Genomic DNA, 20,682 nt, shown 5'->3' with positions numbered 1-20,682 from the left:
GGCGTGCAGAAGGGAAAGAATGGAGGCTGCTAAAAGTGGTTTGCTGCCGTGCGCGGAAGTCCAGAGCGCAGCTGGTGGCAGAACAAGCGCTGACCAGGAAGGTAAGGGCTTTAAAAGAAGCGTTGCTCCCGGCGAAGCCTCGGGAGTTCTGAAGGCTGATGTGTGTAAGGCGCGATGACCAGCGAGCGCCTGAAGTACTTGTCTTGGGGGGAGGGGCCCAAACGCTGCAACGCTGACCCAGAGCCGCCCAAGATGGAATCTCGCCCGTCTCAAGAGACGATCAGCGGGAGGCGCTCTGGGTGGCGTGCAGAAGGGAAAGAAGGGAGGCTGCTAAAAGTGGTTTGCTGCCGTGCGCGGAAGTCCAGAGCGCAGCTGGTGGCAGAACAAGCGCTGACCAGGAAGGTAAGGGCTTTAAAAGAAGCGTTGCTCCCGGCGAAGCCTCGGGAGTTCTGAAGGCTGATGTGGATGGGATGTGTGCCACCCTGCGCTCTCTCTCTCTCTCTCTCTCTCTGAACTGCAGGGATGTTTGCCTGCCTGCTCTCATGGCATGTGCCCCCTTTTATTCCCTCCTTATGTACCAGCAGCTTTTTTATCTGCAAGCATTGATTCACTTGTAATGTAATATTTTGTGTAGCGCTTTATTCTGCATGAGGAGCACGCAGAGCATACCGCGCTCTAGTTTTAAGAAACAGACTTCTCTTTTTTTGTCCGAATAATGTTCCATGTTTGCAATTTGAAGTTTTGCTTTTCCAATATAAATCTGGGACTGTAAGCCCTCTAATTTGATTTTTTTTTTAAAACAGCGTATGTTGATCCGCAGACCTTTGTCGAAAATGTTTATTTTGCTCGACTTTGTAAGTATATGGAGAAAGTAGACCCCTGCACACCCTGGCCCCCTTAGCCTCGCCTTGAGCGTTACCAAATGTTGGCATGTGTCGCTTGCAAGGGTCTCTGTTAATTCGGTTCTCAACTTTTGCGTCCAGTGTACAACCACGTGTTTGTAGAGCTTATAAATGAATGCATTAATGAACAGGCTCGCACAGAGCAGCTGTGTGAACCATATCGACCCCCTGGGCACATGCAAATGAGGCTGGATTGTAATGTTTGCAAGGGCTGTATGTGTGCGCAGGTCCGTTCACACGGCCTTTGGCCAAATGTCTTTTTTTTCCATGTTTCTTCCGTAGGTTACTAGTGATAATACGAGTGTACGGATGCATTTAACAGCTTTTTGCATACATTGTTTTGTAAAGGTCGTTCATAGACAGGGTGGCAACAAGCAGCCATTGACATGCCTTGCATGCAATCATTGCACTGCTTTCGGTATATGTGCCCTGCTTGTTCTAGAATAAATGTATTTTGAAATGATATGCCAGAGTGACTGTCAGTAAATCAGAAGCCCCCCACCCCCAATCTTATTGCCCAAGCTCTGCCCCTCGCGCAAGGCTGATTTTGCCCAGGACCTGTTGGCGCGCGGAGAATGATTTGGCATATAAAACGATTGCCAAGGCCTTCTGTTGAACGAAAGTTGAAAACTCACACCAGCCAATTGAGAAGGCAGGCAGGCTCAAATAGTGCCATTTGCACGATCTGCCTGGCAACAAGGCGCTAAAGAGATGCCGGGAGCAGAGTGCCGCAGTCGGTCAGTATTATCAGTTCGTGAAGCGAGCAGCAGAGGCGGCCGTCTGTACGTTTGCATCTGACAATTAGCCACCTCTGAAGCCTGCGGGTTTACCCCAGACCCCATGGACGACCCCTTGCTGTGCTTGCTCCCCTGCCCCCTTGCTGTGCTTGCTCCCCTGCCCCCTGGCTGTGCTTGCTCCCCTGCCCCCTGGCTGTGCTTGCTCCCCTGCCCCCTGGCTGTGCTTGCTCCCCTGCCCCCTGTCTGTGCTTGCCCCCCTGCTGTGCTTGCTCCCCTGCCCCCTGGCTGTGCTTGCTCCCCTGCCCCCCTGGCTGTGCTGGCCCCCTGCCCCCCTGGCTGTGCTGGCTCCCCTGCCCCCCTGGCTGTGCTGGCTCCCCTGCCCCCCTGGCTGTGCTGGCTCCCCTGCCCCCCTGGCTGTGCTGGCTCCCCTGCCCCCCTGGCCGTGCTGGCTCCCCTGGCTGTGCTGGCTCCCCCGCCTCCCTGGCTGTGCTTGCTCCCCTGGCTGTGCTTGCTCCCCTGCCCCCCTGGCTGTGCTTGCTCCCCTGCCCCCCTGGCTGTGCTTGCTCCCCTGCCCCCCTGGCTGTGCTGGCTCCCCTGCCCCCCTGGCTGTGCTGGCTCCCCTGCCCCCCTGGCTGTGCTTGCTCCCCTGGCTGTGCTTGCTCCCCTGCCCCCTGGCTGTGCTTGCTCCCCTGCCCCCTGGCTGTGCTTGCTCCCCCCGGCCCTGCTTGCTCCCCCCGGCCCTGTGTGGGGGCTCTGTGTGTGTGGGTGGGGGGCTCTGTGTGTGTGGGTGGGGGGCTCTGTGTGTGGGTGGGGGGCTCTGTGTGTGGGGGGCTGTGTGTGGGGGTGGCTCTGTGTGTGTGTAAATGCAATAGGTCATGCATTTGCGAGCGATTAAGCTATTGGCAATGTAAATGACAATGCCATTTATTTATGATTTAAAAAAAAGTCATGAGCAATGCCAATAGCTCTACCTTTAATAATGCCGAGACCATTGCATTGTAAATGCTTGTTTAAAATTACAATCAGCCAGAAAGATAAGCACACTGAAACATTCCTACGAAAGCCATTTCCTCCTAGATAAGTACACAAACATCAGCTAAAGGAAACCAGAAAACAGACTGCGTTATTAGTTTCCTGCTCAGGGAAGTTCTCTGCCCATCTCTTCTTATGTACCTTGTTTGGCGGCCAAATATAGCAATGCAGAACTCATTCCACCCGTCAGTGGACAGTGTGTGTCACACTATAATCATAAGCCACAAGTAGCCCCTTCAGCCAATTTAATCTACATGATGGGTTTAAGTATAGGCTACCAAGAGCAGTCATGCCCAGCACAAGGAATCCAATCCCAAAAGGCACAAATTAAGAACTGAATGTCGTTTGAAGGACAAACTGAAACGCCAGGTCTTTCCTTGAGCACCCTCTGTTCTGTTTTCCTTCTATATTCTATTATAAAAAGTGTTCTAGTGTTTAAGCCCTCTGACAGCAGTGGAAAGGAAATATGTCCTGTGATCACCCAATAGCACGCCTTTGTGAAAATGGACAAGATCACACATTCTGCGTGGAACCTCATTCTGGGGAAAATTGCTCCATCACGGATTTTGGAGGGAGAGTAGAGTGTGCAGATGACAATAGAAAATATTTCTATTTCCTGGTACATAGCAGTGGATGCATCTTCCTTATTTCTGTTTCCTGGTACATAGTAATGGATGCATCTTCCTCATTTCAGGCTACTAGCACATGGCAGTGAAAACATCTTCCTTATTTCTGGTTACCGTACATAGTGGTAGATGTATCTTCCTTATTTATCTTTACCAGTGCACAGCAGTGGTTCCTTATTTCTGTTTACTGGTACATAGCAGGGGATGCATTTTCCTTATTTATTTTTACCAGTGCACAGCAGTGGTTCCTTATTTCTGTTTCCTGGTACATAGTAATGGATGCATCTTCCTCATTTCAGGCTACTAGCACATAGCAGTGAAAGCATCTTCCTTATTTCTGGTTACCGGTACATAGCAGTAGATGTATCTTCCTTATTTCTTTTTACCAGTGCACAGCAGTGGTTCCTTATATCTGTTTACTGGTACATAGCAGGGGATGCATCTTCCTTATTTCTGTTTACTGGTACATAGCTGGCGATGCATCTTCGCCCGTTTTATGCTCAGTTTTTTATGGACATTGTTACGAATTCTGTGGCAAACATACATCTCGCTTCTATCATTCTAGAACACTTCATTGTTAAAGAAAGTTCAATTAGGAATTACAATTATAGGTTATTCAATCAGAAGGGCCTTTTGGCCCAACTCCATGACTCTCTCTGTGGACAATACAGATGGGCTTAACTGGTAGAAGTCACAAAATGGTAAACATATGTAAATCCCACAGTGTAGACTAGAGCCCAGGTTTATTTTCGTTAACGCAATGTTGATCTGCATCAGCGCTGCTTTGCATGAACAATATTTCTGTACCAGATTCAGTAGCAGCTGGCAGGGAACGAGAATGCAGGGGTTAGAGGTGGGTACAAAATACAAACAAAAAAAACCTCACTTCCTCGCCGAGTTTCTATCTTCAGTCGTCCCTCGTCATCTCTCCGGACGGAACAGAAAGCACATAGACTCCCTCCCCTACGCCAATCACAATGCTCCAATGCAGCGTTGTGATTGGTCTGAGCGCTGTGGCTCAGTGCTCAGATGGGGAATGGGAGGCTGGGCATGTTCCCCACCGGGGTGTGTGTTTCATCCTGGTGGGGAACATGCACTGTGTTCAGGACTGTTTGGCCGGTGCAAGAGGGCCGGCAAAAACAGTCATGCAGGATTTGGAGTGCAGCAACCACTCCTCCCAAACGTGACAGGAGCCCAACCCCGTCTTCTGTTCTTTGACTCCAATTTTAGTTTGCTATTTGCTGAACTTTGATTTTACCTGACATTGACATGTGATCAGCCAGGTGTGACATGACAGTGAAATGTTGTGCTCCCCAGTTTTAGGATTCCAGTGGCTCTGCCTAAAACCCATACCCTCCTCTTGTGTAACGCAGACTCAGCTCCAGTGCGCTGGCCAGCAATGACATTCCACAACAAGGGAAATGGGAGACCCATGGCTTGACCACTGTGTATCTAATGATATTATAGAGTACGCTGATAACATTAATGGTAAGCTACATTTATTCAGGCAGAACCACTCTGAAGGGCCCTTTTTGCAGGCGCGGCAAGTGTAAACTGAGTTGCCCCATTATCAGTGCTTTAAATGGGAAAAATAAGTGCAGGTACTCATTAAAATTAGTTAGAGGTGTGGGAAAGGGGCGGGGCTAGCGGCGGGGCTAAGGGTAAGATATGATGATACATAATGGCCTCTATATCAGTTACAGCACATATCAAAACGCATAAGGAATGCGTTTATGTTGAAAAAAACACATCTTTATTTCATTGGTAGACTAGTGTTGATTATGGCATCTGTTGGGACGTTCATTTATCTTATATAAATAACGTTATAGAATGTTCTGCTGATTGGATTGTTTGAGAGCTGTTCTTCACACGTTACTATTTCCACCTGCGTTTGGGCCCTTATGATGTTACTACTTGAATAAACATAATTTATCCACTTTACATCTTCGTTTCCTGCTTCAACAGAGGGGCACACAAAGGAAAGCAGCCTTTGTGCTGAACTAAAAGGTGAACAAAACATCTTTGGGAAGGTAGAGGATTGTTTGGCGCTGCTGCTCGTGCACTTCCCTAAATCGGACAGGATTAATGACTGGCAGCCGCAGCCCATTTCACATGCCTGATGGAGGAACACTTTAAGCTGATAGCCGTTGCGCACCTGATCAACAGTGCAGGGTCGGTTTAGACCCTGTACTGTTGATCACAGCATGACACAGGGCAAGCCCTCTCAGACCTCTGCAGTGGGGCCATTCAATTGAGCACTGCTGGAATCTCCAGCAGCAACTCTGCAAACGGTCTTTCATGCGCTCTGTGACTTGCAAGCTCCTCGAATGCAAAGCGGCGTCTACCCTGAGCTGGAGGAGTCACTGAACCTGAGCCTGCTGTGCTCTCAATGAGGGTACCGGTACTCTTCCCTCAACTAAGAAAAGTGCCGGTACTGGCGGACAGAAAATTCGGAAGTGCCGGTACTCAGTACCGGTGAGTACCGGCCCATTTAAAGCACTGCCCATTATCAAATCTTTTACCATTAATGGCCTGACAGTGTTCCCAAATTAAAAATTGATTTTCCCACTTAAGCCGCTTGTGTTTGTGATTCACAAAAAGTGCAAGAGATTTACTCACACTCTTGAACCAGCATTTGAAATGTGTGTAGCCCTTATTGATAGAGCGCGCAGTTCACCCGGGTCACTAGTTTACCAATTTCCACGCACTGGGCCCTGGCGTGCATATGATGACAGTGTTTGCGTGAACCGGGTGATTCTTACACGCTACTATGAGTAATTCAGGGGGTGACTCTCTCACCACTTACTATTCATGTACCTGACTTACCACAGGCACATTACTCCTGATGGATCAGGAGCTAGCAGTGAATAGGTAACAAGTTTCCTATCAGAGTAGAAATACCTTACACATTGAGTACATTTAATGACACTTGGTGATATGTAATGACCACAGACACCTGATGGAGTTTTTAAAGTTTATATGAAGTTAGTTTTTAGAATGAATATGCCATGAGTAACAGGCAGATACAAAATAGAACATCAATGATCAAGATCAAAACCAAAATGTAGCTATGGATTAAGGCAAGTACCATAGAGTACTAATGAATACTACAGGGTAGGCACATTTGGGAACATGCTAATCAGTACGAATTTTAAACTAAGGCAGAGTGAGTGAATAGGGCTAATATGGGTACTTAATATTCGTGTTCTAATTACTAACTCTAAGCTATCTTCACTAAATTCACAGCAACCATACTAAAGGGAAAGGATAGTGGAACAAGCTAAAATATGAAATCAGTTTAATAATCTCCTATAGGTAGGGGGAAAAGTGGAACATTACTAATAAACAATTTCATAAAAGTCACTTTCGAAAAGGTGATAGAAGAATATCACAGGCAAGAGTGATTTATTAAGTAGAGGAAAAGGTAGGAGTAAAGTTTAGACAGACACCCACATGGTATATTTACCTAGGACGGGAATAAGGACCAACCCTGGCCACGGGTCAGCTTGGAAAAGGTGAGGACAGGGACCCTCAAGGATTCAGATTGCCAGTAGGCGAGCAGGTACAGCTCATGGACAGTCAGGACGGGATACCCCTCGGGTCTTGGGTCAGGACTGGGCTCATCAAAGGGCACGACCAACACCTGCAGCTTCGGATGCAACGCCTGCGCTACCCCCTCACTGCACGGAATCCGCCAATAACCCCGATTGGGTTTTTCGAATCTCCCAGCAAAGTGCTTCGCCAGCACTTAAGACTATTTCCACCCCTTGGAGTTTGTGGAAAGTACGGACAGAGTGCTCCGCAGCGCTCTGTATCAATCACCTATAGAGTTCGTAGGGTCAGTGACAGGTCAGCTATTCGGACAAGTCGGACAATTTCTCTAAGCTGAACTAGACTAGTTATACTATTCTGGGACCCCCAGACCACCCACAAATGTTGCAAGTGACAAGGTCCCAACTTATGATTGGTCAAGAGAGGTGGTTAGGTCATTGTCACCTCCTAAATTTTGCGTTCCCATGTTTTAATATGCAAATGACAGTATCCACCCCTTACATTCCAGTTCCCAGGCATACGTGTAGAAGAGGACAATAGAGCATACAGTAGAAAGAAACAAATGTAGCAGTTCAGGTGAAATTCAGCTTCTCCTCTCTGGGTTATGGGGCAGGTTCTCAGGCGCATCTCAGCTTCGGTAGCCAGCTGGCTGATTTCCACGGATGCGAGGCCCAGTCCTCTTGTCAGGTGACCAGGTCCACATGGGCTTCTAAAATGGCGCAGCTCCCCAACTCCCAGGCCCCCAGATACGCGGTACATGAAAAGTAAACGAAAACAAATTAGAAACACAGAAAAAATGAATACACTGTATACCATGAAAAGCTTCACTGCACCCCTTACTTTGTAATATCTATAGCATTGAGAGTTAATGCAGGAAAGACAGATATGCAAAAGCAGCATGAGCTAGCAGAGAGCATGGTTAAAGACAAGCGGCCATATTTAGCAACAATGCGCATGAGCGAAAACATCCCTCCAAATTGCGAGTGCGTCACATCACGTGGGTATGACCGACGCATGCGCAGACTGGATTTCTGCGAAGCGGCCATTCAGTAGTGCAAGCATCATTACAATTAATAAACATAGATGCGAGCTTCTCTCGGGCACCCGCGTGTACTGAAAAAGTGAAAATTAAGACGGACAGGATTGGTTAATGCTTATTAAAGGTTAGACGAGGTTCATGAATGAGAGCAAGTCGCTTTACGTGCGAATCCTTGCTCCATTATGACCTTTCTGCACTAGTCGGTGCCTGTCCACCTTTAGAAGTGTCAGCCCTGCTAGGGCATCTTCTTGATAAAACATGTGCCAAGTGCCACATGCCCTCCGAGCTTTCTGTTTGTGTTTGTATGTGACAGCTGTGGGTCATCTTGAATTAGGGACACTCAAGTGGGATTTCAGGAAAAATTATGCTTTTCAACACTGTACAAATTAGATTTTCAGCTAAGTGACTTTAAATTTTTACTCACTCCCTTACATATTTTGGGTGCAAGGGCAGGCTATGGCAGAGTACCGGTGGACTATAGGCTAGAGGTTACCTGCACCATGTTTGAGCCTTCGTGCAGCTCACACACACTCACACTCTCTCCTAGTTCTGTGTTTCACAATTCTCTATTGCTCTTAAAACTATGTGGAGTTTTACACCTGATGGTATCTCGGCTCAGGATACTGCTAGTGAAGTTTTTGTCTCAAGTGCCTCAGTTTAATTTCTTTGTACTTGTCACCATTTAGCAACTGAGCAGGATGATCTTAGTACCACATTTGAGTAGCCAGTACATCTTCCAAGTCCACTACTTTCCTGCCTTTCTTAATATTTCTCTTCATAACTATGCGATTGTATACATTTAACGCGCGTACGGTCTCTCACAATGGGCGATTTGTATAGGGTCACTGGAAAGTCCACAAGATTGTCCCTGTCCCCCCCAGAAATTTAGTGTCTCCTACGCCCATGGTCCCGCCCAACCTTGCGAACACTAGAAATAAAATAATAATAACAGAAATAACTTCTGTTATAATCATTTAACTTTTTTCTTTTACACTGCTCCAAGAGCAGTGGGGCTACGCTCCTCAGCCCTATTTTGCTAAGTGGCACCTACATATCAAAACGCTGTTTGCAATTCGCAAACGCGGAAATTCACTGAATTTCGGCATTTGTGAATCGCAAACGGCTACCTACATATGCCCCTAAGTGACATTATATTTCATTTATTTTATATAATGCTGGTAAGACCTGAGGGTATCAGAGGGATTTTCATCAGTACATGTTCGTAACAGATCACTCAAAAAATCAGTCTAACTGAATTGAATGAAAACATATCCGAGTTTAAACACGAGTTAGCAAGACAAAAAGCTGTGGAGGGGAATGAGTCTTGTGTGTGTCTCGCTAGTCGAGATGTTGGTTGAGGAGTACACCTGGATATTGAGCATAATCTAACTCAGTTTCAAAGTGTACTCAAATGATGTATCATCAATTATACATACAGAAAAAGCATAAGTTGGAGAGGAAGCTACATGCAACACAAGCATGCTTACCACACACTAATGTAGTATTGGTGCAATGAGGTAGTTGTTAAAATGTGACTGTCACTCAATGGCATAAAACAACATTGAAATGCAGCCTAATAATATTCTCACATACATTAATTGGACTGGTGTTTGCTCAGAACCAAGTTTTAAAGTGTCCAACTACAATAGGAGGTATAAAATGTTTCTAGAATTTAATTTAACCCCTTCGGTGCTCAGGACGAGCTGAGCTCGTCATGAGGCAAAGTGCTCTTGTGCTCATGACGAGCTGAGCTCGTCATGACCACACCCATTATCATTATGGCCCAGCACAGCAGAGGAATATCCTGTGCAGCCAAGGTGTTAAAAAACTTAGCAGAAATGTCAAGATTTTTTAACAGGCCTGAGTGAAATTCACATAATTTCCTTTGAGAAAGTTAAAAGAAATGCCCAGAAAAATATGAAGAATTACACAAAATAGTGGTCCAGACTCCTCATGCTAATTTGTTAGTGTAAAATGAGTACTCGGGTCCATTTTGGATGTTAAGACACATTTTGTGCTAAACAATAAAAGTGAAAAATCATGCGTAACATACACAACAACCAATTCTATTCGTTCATTTTGTTCTCGTGCTCCAACATTAAGATTTTCACTTGCACAACAGCTCAATTAAACAACATGGCACACTGGTGAACTCTCTGGAAGTTTGCATAACAAGTGTAAAGTGGAATGCCGGAAATTAAGTGAGATTATGCCAGTGTAAGCAAAATTTCCCCTCTACCTAATTCTTATGAATCATAAAAAATGAAACACTACTGCTTGGAAATGCCTGTTAATCATGTAACGAATAGATTTCATGGATGGGCATAAACTTACTATCACTAATCACATTGTAGGCTACTTGCTTGTCACCTTTTGATTCAAGTTGATGGAATCCATCTTTTGTGTAAAGATCATCTCATTCAGAAACTCTTTATTGGTACATTTTTTAGAACTTTTCACAAATATTTATGACTAGTTGTGGTTCATGTTTCAACTCAACCCCTTTCCACGTGCATCCCTTTAGTCTAAGACTGGCATTGAAACCGTGGTGGACACAGACAGAAACATGTGTAAAATATTCCTCACACACTGAGGGAAAGCTCCTAGAGTATCCTGCACATGTGTTATGTTAGTCATGGTAATGGCCTCCCACTTGGGCAATACACTTTCAGGACATACATAAGCGACAACTGTTCCACCATGCAGTTACTGCAAAGAAGACCAGCCACCATGTTTTTATCTTACTAAGCAATGCTTGTCATGCGTACAGAAGCCAACTAGGTGGAAAAACAGGAGCCATAACAGTGTTGAACTTTAACCCCTTCCATGCTGGTGACGAACCCCAGCCGTCATGCACTAAAGTGCTCGTGTGCTGATGACGGCTGGGGTTCGTCATGGCCCGCCCCTGTTCATTTGTTTACCGCACAGGGGCGGAAACCTGCCAGCAGTGAAGGGGTTAAATTTGGTGGCCTGTTTTCTTCTGGTATGAAAGTGTTTTCCCTCCCACAATGGCGGATGTGGGCCAGACTGCCCCCTCTCACATCCCCATATTCAATTAATGTTTGCACACAGAAACAAAATATGTTGGTTTTGATCAGGTCCCAAGGACTTTTGAAAATCACCACAGTGCCATCATAACCCGACATTAAATAGAAGATCTCTTTAGATTTTATGCTCTCTCATGCCAAGGTTAACCTAACCAGTATGGATATCTTCTTTTACCACTGAAATATTATAATCCACTTCTTAAAATGTCACACTTGAAGGTTACAAAGAAAACCCACCAGTGAAATGTGTCAAATTGTTATAACTTCACTTTAAAAAGGAAAGGTGTCTGTGGTGCAATCTTATAGATTGGTGATACCATAATTAGTAGCTGAATCGAGGAATACCAGCTAAAGAACTAAAGAAGGGATGACGTAAGCGAGCTGTTGAAGATGCCAACCTTATGCTGTGGCTTAGGCACCATAGTGTCAAATTGATTAAAATTACCCCTACAGAGCTATGGACTGTTTACTCCAGTACAAACATTACTTCAAATCTGTTGTTACTCGCTTGGTGCAACCTGTTCTTACGTCACCGATGTGGATATTGATCATGTACTGCTGAACTGCAGATCCTGAAAACACATTACCTTTTCCCAATATTACTAATCAACCACAAAAAGACATTTCCTGGTTGAAATCGGAAAGACAAATTTGTTCAGGTAGAATTGTATTTTGTGTTTTTTTATGAATTGCTTCTATCTAAAAGGCGTATACCGACAAATGTGTACAAGCAGACGGACTGTGACTACGGTGCTGATTTATAGAACGATGTGACTGCAGGTAAAGAGTAAGATAGATCAGTGCGAAGATCTGTGTGAAACTTGCAGCTCAAATGCAATTGGAGTAGATCCACCTCTTGTCGATTAAATGAGTTCATGAAGTTGGATATTAATGATACCTGTTGCTCAAGTGTTTTGATACAAGTTTGTTCTCCGTGTGCTCCATAAATGCTATATCAGTGCCGTTCATCAATGTGCTGGTGATGCTGCAGTGATAAGTCTCTGATATCTCTCTTGTTTCTCTCCCTTTGTACCATTTTTGCTGCTGGGCAGTTCTTCATCTTGCTGTTAGTGATCTTCCTGCTGGAGCTCCTCTTTGTGATCCTCTTCTTTGCCTACACTGACAAGGTAAGGGCAGAGCCACCACTCTCATGATCTCCTAAATGTCACTCCCACCTGGCTGTATGTGGCTTTTTAAAAACCAGGGGCTGCAGCCTCCTTCACTAGCGTCTCCCAGTCTCTGTGAGAAGCCATCCAACATCCACATCCTGGTACACAGTTGATAAACATCTCTCTAAGCCACTACGGTTGTCCTTAGACTCAACGAACAATGACAAATGAAATAGTCAGACACCATCAACTAACACTGGCAGACTGGGAAGGACAGTACACTTGACAGAGAGCAGTAAATGGAGTGATACAGGCAAAGAGTCAACAGAGAGACAAAGCAAAGAGCATAGAGAGTTTAGGATCAACTAAAAAGCTGAGAAGGATGAAGAGCAATACACCAGCATAAACATGATTAGAACATTGGAATGTTGGGAACTCCATTGAAAACAATGGAGTGCTCCTGGTTTATAATGGCTGGTATAAGCCTGGAGCTCCAACATTCCAATGTTTCTTTGTTCACAGCTCTGTCTGTGAACAAAGGCTTCAGGGGCCTGAGGGGATTCCAATCCCCTCATGCTCCCATAAGGCTTTGTTCTTTTTTGTTAGAACATTCTGTCCTCTAGTGGGAGAATGATCTAATAACCTTATAGCCCTTTGTAGCTGGGCTATACCGGCTATTAAAGTCCCTCTCCCTTGTTAAAGGCCCGAGCCGACTGGAGAAGGCCTTTAATAGCTGGTATAGCCCTCTACGGCGGGCTATAAGGCTATATTAGAACATTGGAATGTTGGTAGCACTATTGAAAACAATGGAGTGCTCCGGGCTTATAATGGCTGCTATAAGCCCGGAGCTCCAACATTCCAATGTTTTTTTGTTCACTGCTCTGGCTGTGAACAAAGGCTTCAGGGAGCATGAGGGAATTTCAATCCTGTTGCGCTCCCTGAAGGCTTTGTTTTATTTGTTAGAACATTCTGCCCTCCAGTGGCAGAATGTTCTAATAGCCTTATAGCCCTTCATAGCAGGGCTACCTGCTTTTAAAGTCCCTCTGCTTTGTTAAAGTCCCTCGCCTTCGGCGAGGGCCTTTAACGCTGTAGCGGGCCTTTAATAGCCGATGTAGCCCACTACGACGGGCTATAAGGCTACAGTACAGCGTCAGAATACAGTAACAGCTAAGAGACAAGGGAATTGTTCTGAGCAAACCGACTGAGCAGCAAGCAGGCACGGATGGAGGAAAGGAAAAGTAAATGTTAAAGTAAATATTTAGGGATATATATGACAGCAAAAAATAGAAATAGGCACAACCAAAGAGCCTCAGAACAGGCAAAAAGCAATAAGAAACATACTAAAATGGAATAGAAAATAGGCAGTTATCCACCAGAGAGTGCTTTTCTCCCTGTTGAGAGGCCCTGTGATGTTTTTATTTGAATATCTTTTTACCTTTGAGTCCAAGCCTTGAAGTGAAATAGAACTGGTGACATTAGAGACTGACTTCCTTATCACAGAGAAACTGAAGTTAGATTGTAGAATGCAAGAGCTATAATCTCGATCCTTTGGTGAAGCCGTTACTATCCTCTAAAGCTCTCCACAATCATCTTTCAGTTTTAACAATACTTTTTTATTAATCAGGATATCGCCCTGTTTATTTTCAAATCTTCTTCAAGTTGTTTGTAGAACTCTCCACAAAGTTAATCTGGCTGGATCCTCGGTTTGATCTGCAATGATCGTTTGATCGCAAATAGGGACCTAATCCCTCAAAAGTGTGCATCTAATACTGTGCATTAGGCTGCTAGGCGTATTTTACAGTGTGAAGAAGTCAGATGTCCCAGGGAGACGGTTTTCATGTTACATGTTAGGAATCATCGCCCACAAATATTATGCTTCATTGTAAACAATTCTGAATAGTATTTCAGCATTCCCACCCATGCCCAGTTGCTTACCAGCCTGGCTCGTTCTCAATAGATGGATGGATGGACGGACGGACGGATAGACAGACAGATAGATGGAGACAGATAGACAGATAGACAGACAGATAGATGGAGACAGATAGACAGATAGACAGACAGATAGATGGAGACAGATAGACAGATAGACAGGCAAATAGATAGATAGATAGATAGACAGATAGATAGATAGATAGATAGATAGATAGATAGATAGATAGATAGATAGATAGATAGATAGATAGATAGATAGATAGATAGATAGATAGATAGATAACTGTCCTACAGGTGAATCAAGGCACTGTTATTTAATTACTAATGTCTGGTGTCAGGGTTACGTCCTATTTTATAGTGTTGCTTGATTTTCTTCAGTCATTGCAATCTGCTCATCCATTGTTATACGCATCAGAGCCCGCACACGATCATCTATGCCCACTCCGAAATAAAAAAACAGGTCTTGTATGATGTCCCACCAGTTGCGTGTGTTCTTTATTTTGTACATGATATTGTTTTTACCAATTTCTCTGCTTGCCTGGATTGATAAAAATAAATATAGTTCTGGCCCTTCCCAATGTAGATTTTTTTGTTTGTTGGAAAAGCATCTGGCGAATATAAAAATTAATCAGTCACCAGCAGTGCACAGCATGTCCAGCCTTTCAGTTTTGGTACCGGTCCCTGATTGCCTCTGTGAAGTCTCTGCAATGTGCCTTCTGATTGATGCTGTAAAAAATGCCCTTTTTATGTTTTGCCGCACCATCATTTTATGCATCAATAAAAATGTCCTCTGCTCGATGACCTGTTGCTATCAGTCTCCCTACTACGGGCATTAAAGTCTGAGGCACATTGTGTATTTGAATGTGACATACTGGTGGTGATTCTGTCTTCAGAAACATCTGCAAAGCTTCTCCATGCATTTATAACGCGTCTGTTTTAATTCAGGCGCCCATTCCTGTAGCTGCAGCCCTTGTTGATCATCGCCATAGGTGTTGGAAGCAGAGGGGTTGGAGGTGGGGATGAATCCTCCAACAGGGTTTGGACTATGGGGGAAAACTGGGGAGACAAAACATGAAGTTTCTGCTTCCCTTGCATGTATGGACAATTGCTTGAAAAAGCAGGCAGTAAGATACATATGGCCATTGCAGAACACACACAGACTCCTGGACACAACGGTCTTCTTAAAGTACGTTTATTTCCTGTTTCAGCATTCTCCAAGAATCAGCTGCTGTCTTAACAGAATCCTCAGTTCCTGTAAACCCTCACACAATCCAATCAAGCACCTCAAAGCAGAGTTGTAGATACCCTATATCGTCCCTCAAACAACCAACAAGGAACTCAGTAGTAGAGAGTCGGATAGAATGTCCAGAGACACAAGCAGATTAAAACATTAACATATACACAGTTGTAGCAGGGTTTCCGTTCTCCCACAGAACTGTGCACAGAGATCTAGAACCTGGGTGAATTAGGGTGACCCACAACTCACCTTAGTATCAGAAATCCCCTTACCGAGCTAGCTACAGTGTCTCATTGGTCATAACAAACTCCCAATGACTTAGACAAACCAGAACATTAACTTTAGGGTACCTCAGGTATCGTGGAACACATGAACACTCTTTCGCTTTATAATCATTTCAAACCACAAAGGGGAGTAAAAGAACACACGTGCAAGTTTGAAATATTTATTTTTCAATGCAAGGTTCTCAAACGCAGTATCTTATATAATACCAGCATACATATTATAAAAATCAGAGTTATCAGCATAGTCACTAGTCCATAGTAAGCGAACTGTGATAGCATATTATAATGCAAAAATCTATAGAAATCTGTATCACTCCTCTAACCCTGACCAAGCCGCCACCAACCTCACCCTATGGTTATCCAACAGCGCCGACATCCTAGCACCACTGAAAAAACGACAAATCAAACCTGGCAGCAAGAAAGCCTCCTGGTTTAACGATGATCTCAAGAAATCCAAGAAACTCTGCTGCTCCCTGGAGAAGGCCTGGAAAAAAGACCCAACCACCAGCACCAAGGAAGCCTTCAAAAACGCCACTCGCACACACCACCAACTGATCCGAAAAGCCAAGAAAACCGCCTTCAAGGACCGACTAGATAGCAACGCCCACAACAGCAAGGAACTTTTCAACATCGTCAAGGAATTCACCAACCCCTCGGCCATCTCCAACGACATCACCCCCTCTCAAGCCCTCTGCGACTCCCTAGCCTCATTCTTCCACAACAAAATTGCAGACATCCACAACAGCTTCGACAGCCAACCCGGAGACCAACCCACCCAACCATCTGCTGGACCTTCACCACCCTCGAACATCCTTAACGATTGGAATCCAATCTCCACTGAGGACACTATCCGCCTGATGAACTCCATCCACTCAGGATCCCCAACTGACCCATGCCCTCACCACATCTTCAACAAAGCCGAATCCATCATAGCACCGCACCTCAGAGACGTCATCAACTGCTCCCTCAACTCCGCCACCTTTCCGGAAAGCTGGAAACACGCAGAACTCAGCGCACTTCTGAAAAAACCCACAGCGGACCCCACCGAAGTCAAAAACTACCGTCCCATTTCGCTCCTTCCATTCCCGGCCAAAGTCATCGAGAAAGCTGTCAACAACCAGCTCGCCACCTTCCTCGAAGCCAACAACTCCCTCGACTCCTCACAGTCCGGCTTCCGAGCCAAACACAGCACTGAAACCGCCCTCATCGCAGCAACAGACGACATTCGAACCCTACTGGACAATGGAGACACAGTCGCCCTCATCCTCCTCGACCTCTCCGCAGCCTTCGACACAGTCTGCCATAACACCCTCCTACAGCACCTCAGAAACATTGGAATCCAAGGAAAAGCACTAGAATGGATCACCTCGTTCCTCACCGGAAGAACCCAGAGAGTCCGCCTTCCACCATTCAAGTCAGAGGCCACTGAAGTCATCCGCGGCGTTCCACAAGGATCTTCACTCAGCCCCACCCTTTTCAACGTATACATGAGCCCCCTCGCGACCATCGCACGGCAACACAACCTCAACATCATCTCCTACGCGGACGACACTCAACTGATCCTACCACTCACCAATGACCCTCACACCGCCAAAACTAACCTACACGAAGGAATGAAAGAAGTTGCCGAATGGATGAAACATAGCCGTCTGAAACTGAACTCTGATAAAACAGAAGTCCTTATCTTAGGTACCTCCCCCTCCGCATGGGACGATTCTTGGTGGCCAGAAGCCCTTGGAAAAGCACCCATCCCGACAGACCATGCACGGAACCTGGGCGTCATCCTGGATTCCTCACTTTCTATGTACAAACAAGTCAACGCCGTCTCTTCATCCTGCTTCAACATTCTTCGCATGCTCAAAAAAACATTTCGTTGGATCCCCACCGAAACTAGGAAAACGGTCACCCACGCCCTGATCACGAGCCGACTGGACTACGGAAACACCCTCTACGCCGGTACTACCGCTAAACTCCAGAAAAAACTCCAACGAATTCAAAACGCCTCAGCCAGGCTCATATTAGACATCCCGCGTAAAGAACATATCTCTGGTCACCTGAAAAGCCTCCACTGGCTTCCCGTCAACAAGAGGATCACCTTCCGGCTACTAACCCACGCACACAAAGCACTCTACGAAATCGGACCAGAATGCCTCAACACACGACTGTCCTTCTACTCCCCCTCACGCCAGCTACGATCATCCAACCAAGCCCTTGCCACTGTACCTCGCATCAACCAAACCACCATGGGAGGTAGATCCTTCTCCTACCTGGCAGCTAAAACCTGGAACTCCCTTCCCACTCACCTTCGCCTTACCCAGAATCACCTAGCATTCAGAAACCAACTTAAAACGTGGATATTTGACAAGTAATTCCCCTCTCCTCCTCAAGCGCCTTGAGACCCTCTGGGTATGTAGAGCGCTATATAAATTCTTTGACTTGACTTGACTTGACCTATATTTCGCGCACCCTATTTAGCATACTATATTATATCTAAGAAGGTCTCATTTGGGTTTTAGCAGGGCGGGCCCATACCTCTAAATGTCAGCAGAAGAAGATCACATCCTCAGCTACCAACTCTCTCCATGCGAAGCACCATCAAGTGTGTTTTTTGCATTCTCAGTAACTCTATCTTAAACCCGCGTAGAGCCCAATGTTGGCAGCAACATTATTTGTGTTATGTCTAATGTGGTGCGAGGATCAGGCCTCCCAGCAACCTTGTGTTAGGTTATTCTTAGAGGCTATAGTTCTCAGTGTGCAGACAGTGTACCAAGTGTACCAAGCACGACTGATATCAGAGCAATAACATATTATTCTCAAATAAATCACATCTTTCGTCTAGGTTGAAAGCTACAATAATAATTATGTGCCGTGTGCAAACTGAAGCCGAAGGAAAATATGTTGTTTAAACATTTAATAAGCTCATGCTAACTTAACACAATATATAGAACAGCATTAACTATATGACACAGTAGAAACAATCTTGGAACCATTTAAATGAAGAATAAGTAGACCTAGTCAACACTCAAAGAATTACTAATAATGCAAGAAACAGGGTCTCTTAGATTTGTGTTCAACCCTCTTAAGCAGCTCTTCAGTAGAGCAAGAGGTGCTGTTTTTCAAAAGCTATTCATGCTCCCAACCACATGATTCTCCCTAAACCCCACATAAAAGTTTTCTTCAGGGCACCACGCTGTTCAGATTCCATATGCTCCCATCAGATCTTTTTACTGCATTATTCACATCATGCCACCGCTTCCTCCAACAGATTCAACATAGGAACAGATTTCAATCTGGTTTCCTACCCCAAAACAAGTGATAGCGAGTTTTTGCTTTAGTCTGATGAGGAAAAAGATGAAACCTCAGCACACAGTTGTATAGTTCTTCCTTCCAATCTAAACCTGCAGAGTTTTGGCCAACTGTATTCTTCCCTTGAACATGCTGTTAAAACTCTCTTTCACTCTATTAGTCTCAGAATGATACAGAGCACACCTCTTGTGAAAAATACTGCTCTTGGTTAGGAAATTCTCCATTTCTTATGAATACAACTGGGTACCATTATCAGTGAGAAGTAATTTGGAAAACCCTTCAGTGTCAAACACATTTCTCAAACAATGACAGTTTTCATGCAAACATCCCTGAAACACATTTCTCAAACAGTGACAGTGTTCATGCAAACATCCCTTATTTTTTCACACAGTGCCACCTACAAAACAGGTAAACAAGTATCAATAGTTATGGCATGCCTTTCTCTTTAGCCAAAGTCACAATACAGTCTTGTGCTGCCTTCTGCCAAGGATGGTCCAACAACGATCTTGCACACATAGGTAAGAATCTATTCTTGAGCACCTTATCACTGGTACTACATTTAACACATTTCCTGAGGATTCCTTCCACCTCAAGATCTAACCGAGGCTACCAGAAGATTTTAAAACACCTAGATGTCCAACCTGAGCAAGTTCAATGGCCCTCTTGCGCAAGCTACTCAGCACCACTAACCTAGTGGACTGGAAAAGAAGCCCATCCATCACAGAAAGTCTATCCTTTACCAATTTGTAGTTCTTCAAGTTCTCAGTAATCAGTCTATCTTTCAAGTCATGGCCACTAAGACTAATAATTACCTCCAACAAAACCTTACCTCTACTGTCTCACAAATCTTCTTCATCCACCTTCAGATCCACAAGTTCACCAACAATGACCAACCTGGCCAGGCAATCAACAGCGTAATTCTGCACACCCGATAAATAGCTACCATTAAAGAATACTCATGCACAGATAACCTATTTCATTGTTCTTGTTGACCCCCTATACAGACCATTGAAATTCAACATTTTCCCACATGGACTGATTATCAAACTTGACATGAAAGTGTGTACTCCATAGCATAAGCCTGCACCTATCACCTGTCCACTTCATGGTCAGTGCCTACTTTTCCAATAACAAAATAGTTGACTTCCACCCCCGCCCCAAAGGCCCTGTAGGCGAAGGCAAATGTCCTCTCTTCTCCCTGCTACACCTTCAAAAAGACAGCACTTGTAACCAGCATCCATGACAACAATGCGATCTGTCATGTGTATTATACCCTTCAAATTGGGTGCCCTACTCAAATTGTGTGTGGCAAAGAATCCCTGATGACAAGAGCACGTTAAGGTAATAAATGGGCCTAGATGAATACTACACCAAGTTTGTGTGTGGGTTTGCTGACAAGACGGAAGTTTTGAAACTATTGCTGGGGAAAGGGAAGCTGTCCGAATGGGGAGAGAGGAACAAAGGGTCTTTGAAGATGTGAAAGTGGAACTGCCAGGGTAGAAGTTCTGACTCCATTTAGTATGGGTATGAAGACCATAATCAGCCAGCGGGGAGAGCATTGCTGCACTTGTTTCTCAAATACATGGCCATGTTGAGAAGATAGTAGCCTTTGCTTCTCAGTCATTGACAACATCAGAGAGAGACTTCTCTGTAATTGAGCAAGAAGCATTGGCTGCTGCAAGGGCCACAAACTACTTCAAGATGTGTTTATGGGGAGACAGCACATCGTTTTAAGAACCAATCATAAACCTTTGCTCAAGGCACCGAACAGTTCGGTTACCAAAAAGTGTTCAGTTAGATTAGCCAGGTTTAGCTACTATATAGTGTTACGGAATTGGAAATTAAAGAAGTTGCAGCCAGTGTGGGGGGATGCAGTAGA

General features: G+C 44.9%; 1 protein-coding gene across 1 annotated transcript in view; it reads left to right on the top strand.

Annotated features, from left to right (window-relative positions):
* The window catches only part of TSPAN4 (tetraspanin 4), a 766,988-nt gene that overhangs the window by 474,423 nt on the left and 271,883 nt on the right, over positions 1-20,682 (top strand). Inside the window, exon 3 of the mRNA XM_086957743.1 lies at positions 11,988-12,062. Coding sequence (XP_086813869.1) covers positions 11,988-12,062 — 75 coding nt within the window. The remainder of the gene's footprint in view (positions 1-11,987; positions 12,063-20,682) is intronic.

Source organism: Lissotriton vulgaris, chromosome 2_1 (assembly GCF_964263255.1).
Source record: "Lissotriton vulgaris chromosome 2_1, aLisVul1.2, whole genome shotgun sequence".
Classification (NCBI taxonomy): Eukaryota; Metazoa; Chordata; class Amphibia; order Caudata; family Salamandridae; genus Lissotriton; species Lissotriton vulgaris.
This window is presented reverse-complemented; position numbering and strand designations above follow the sequence as displayed.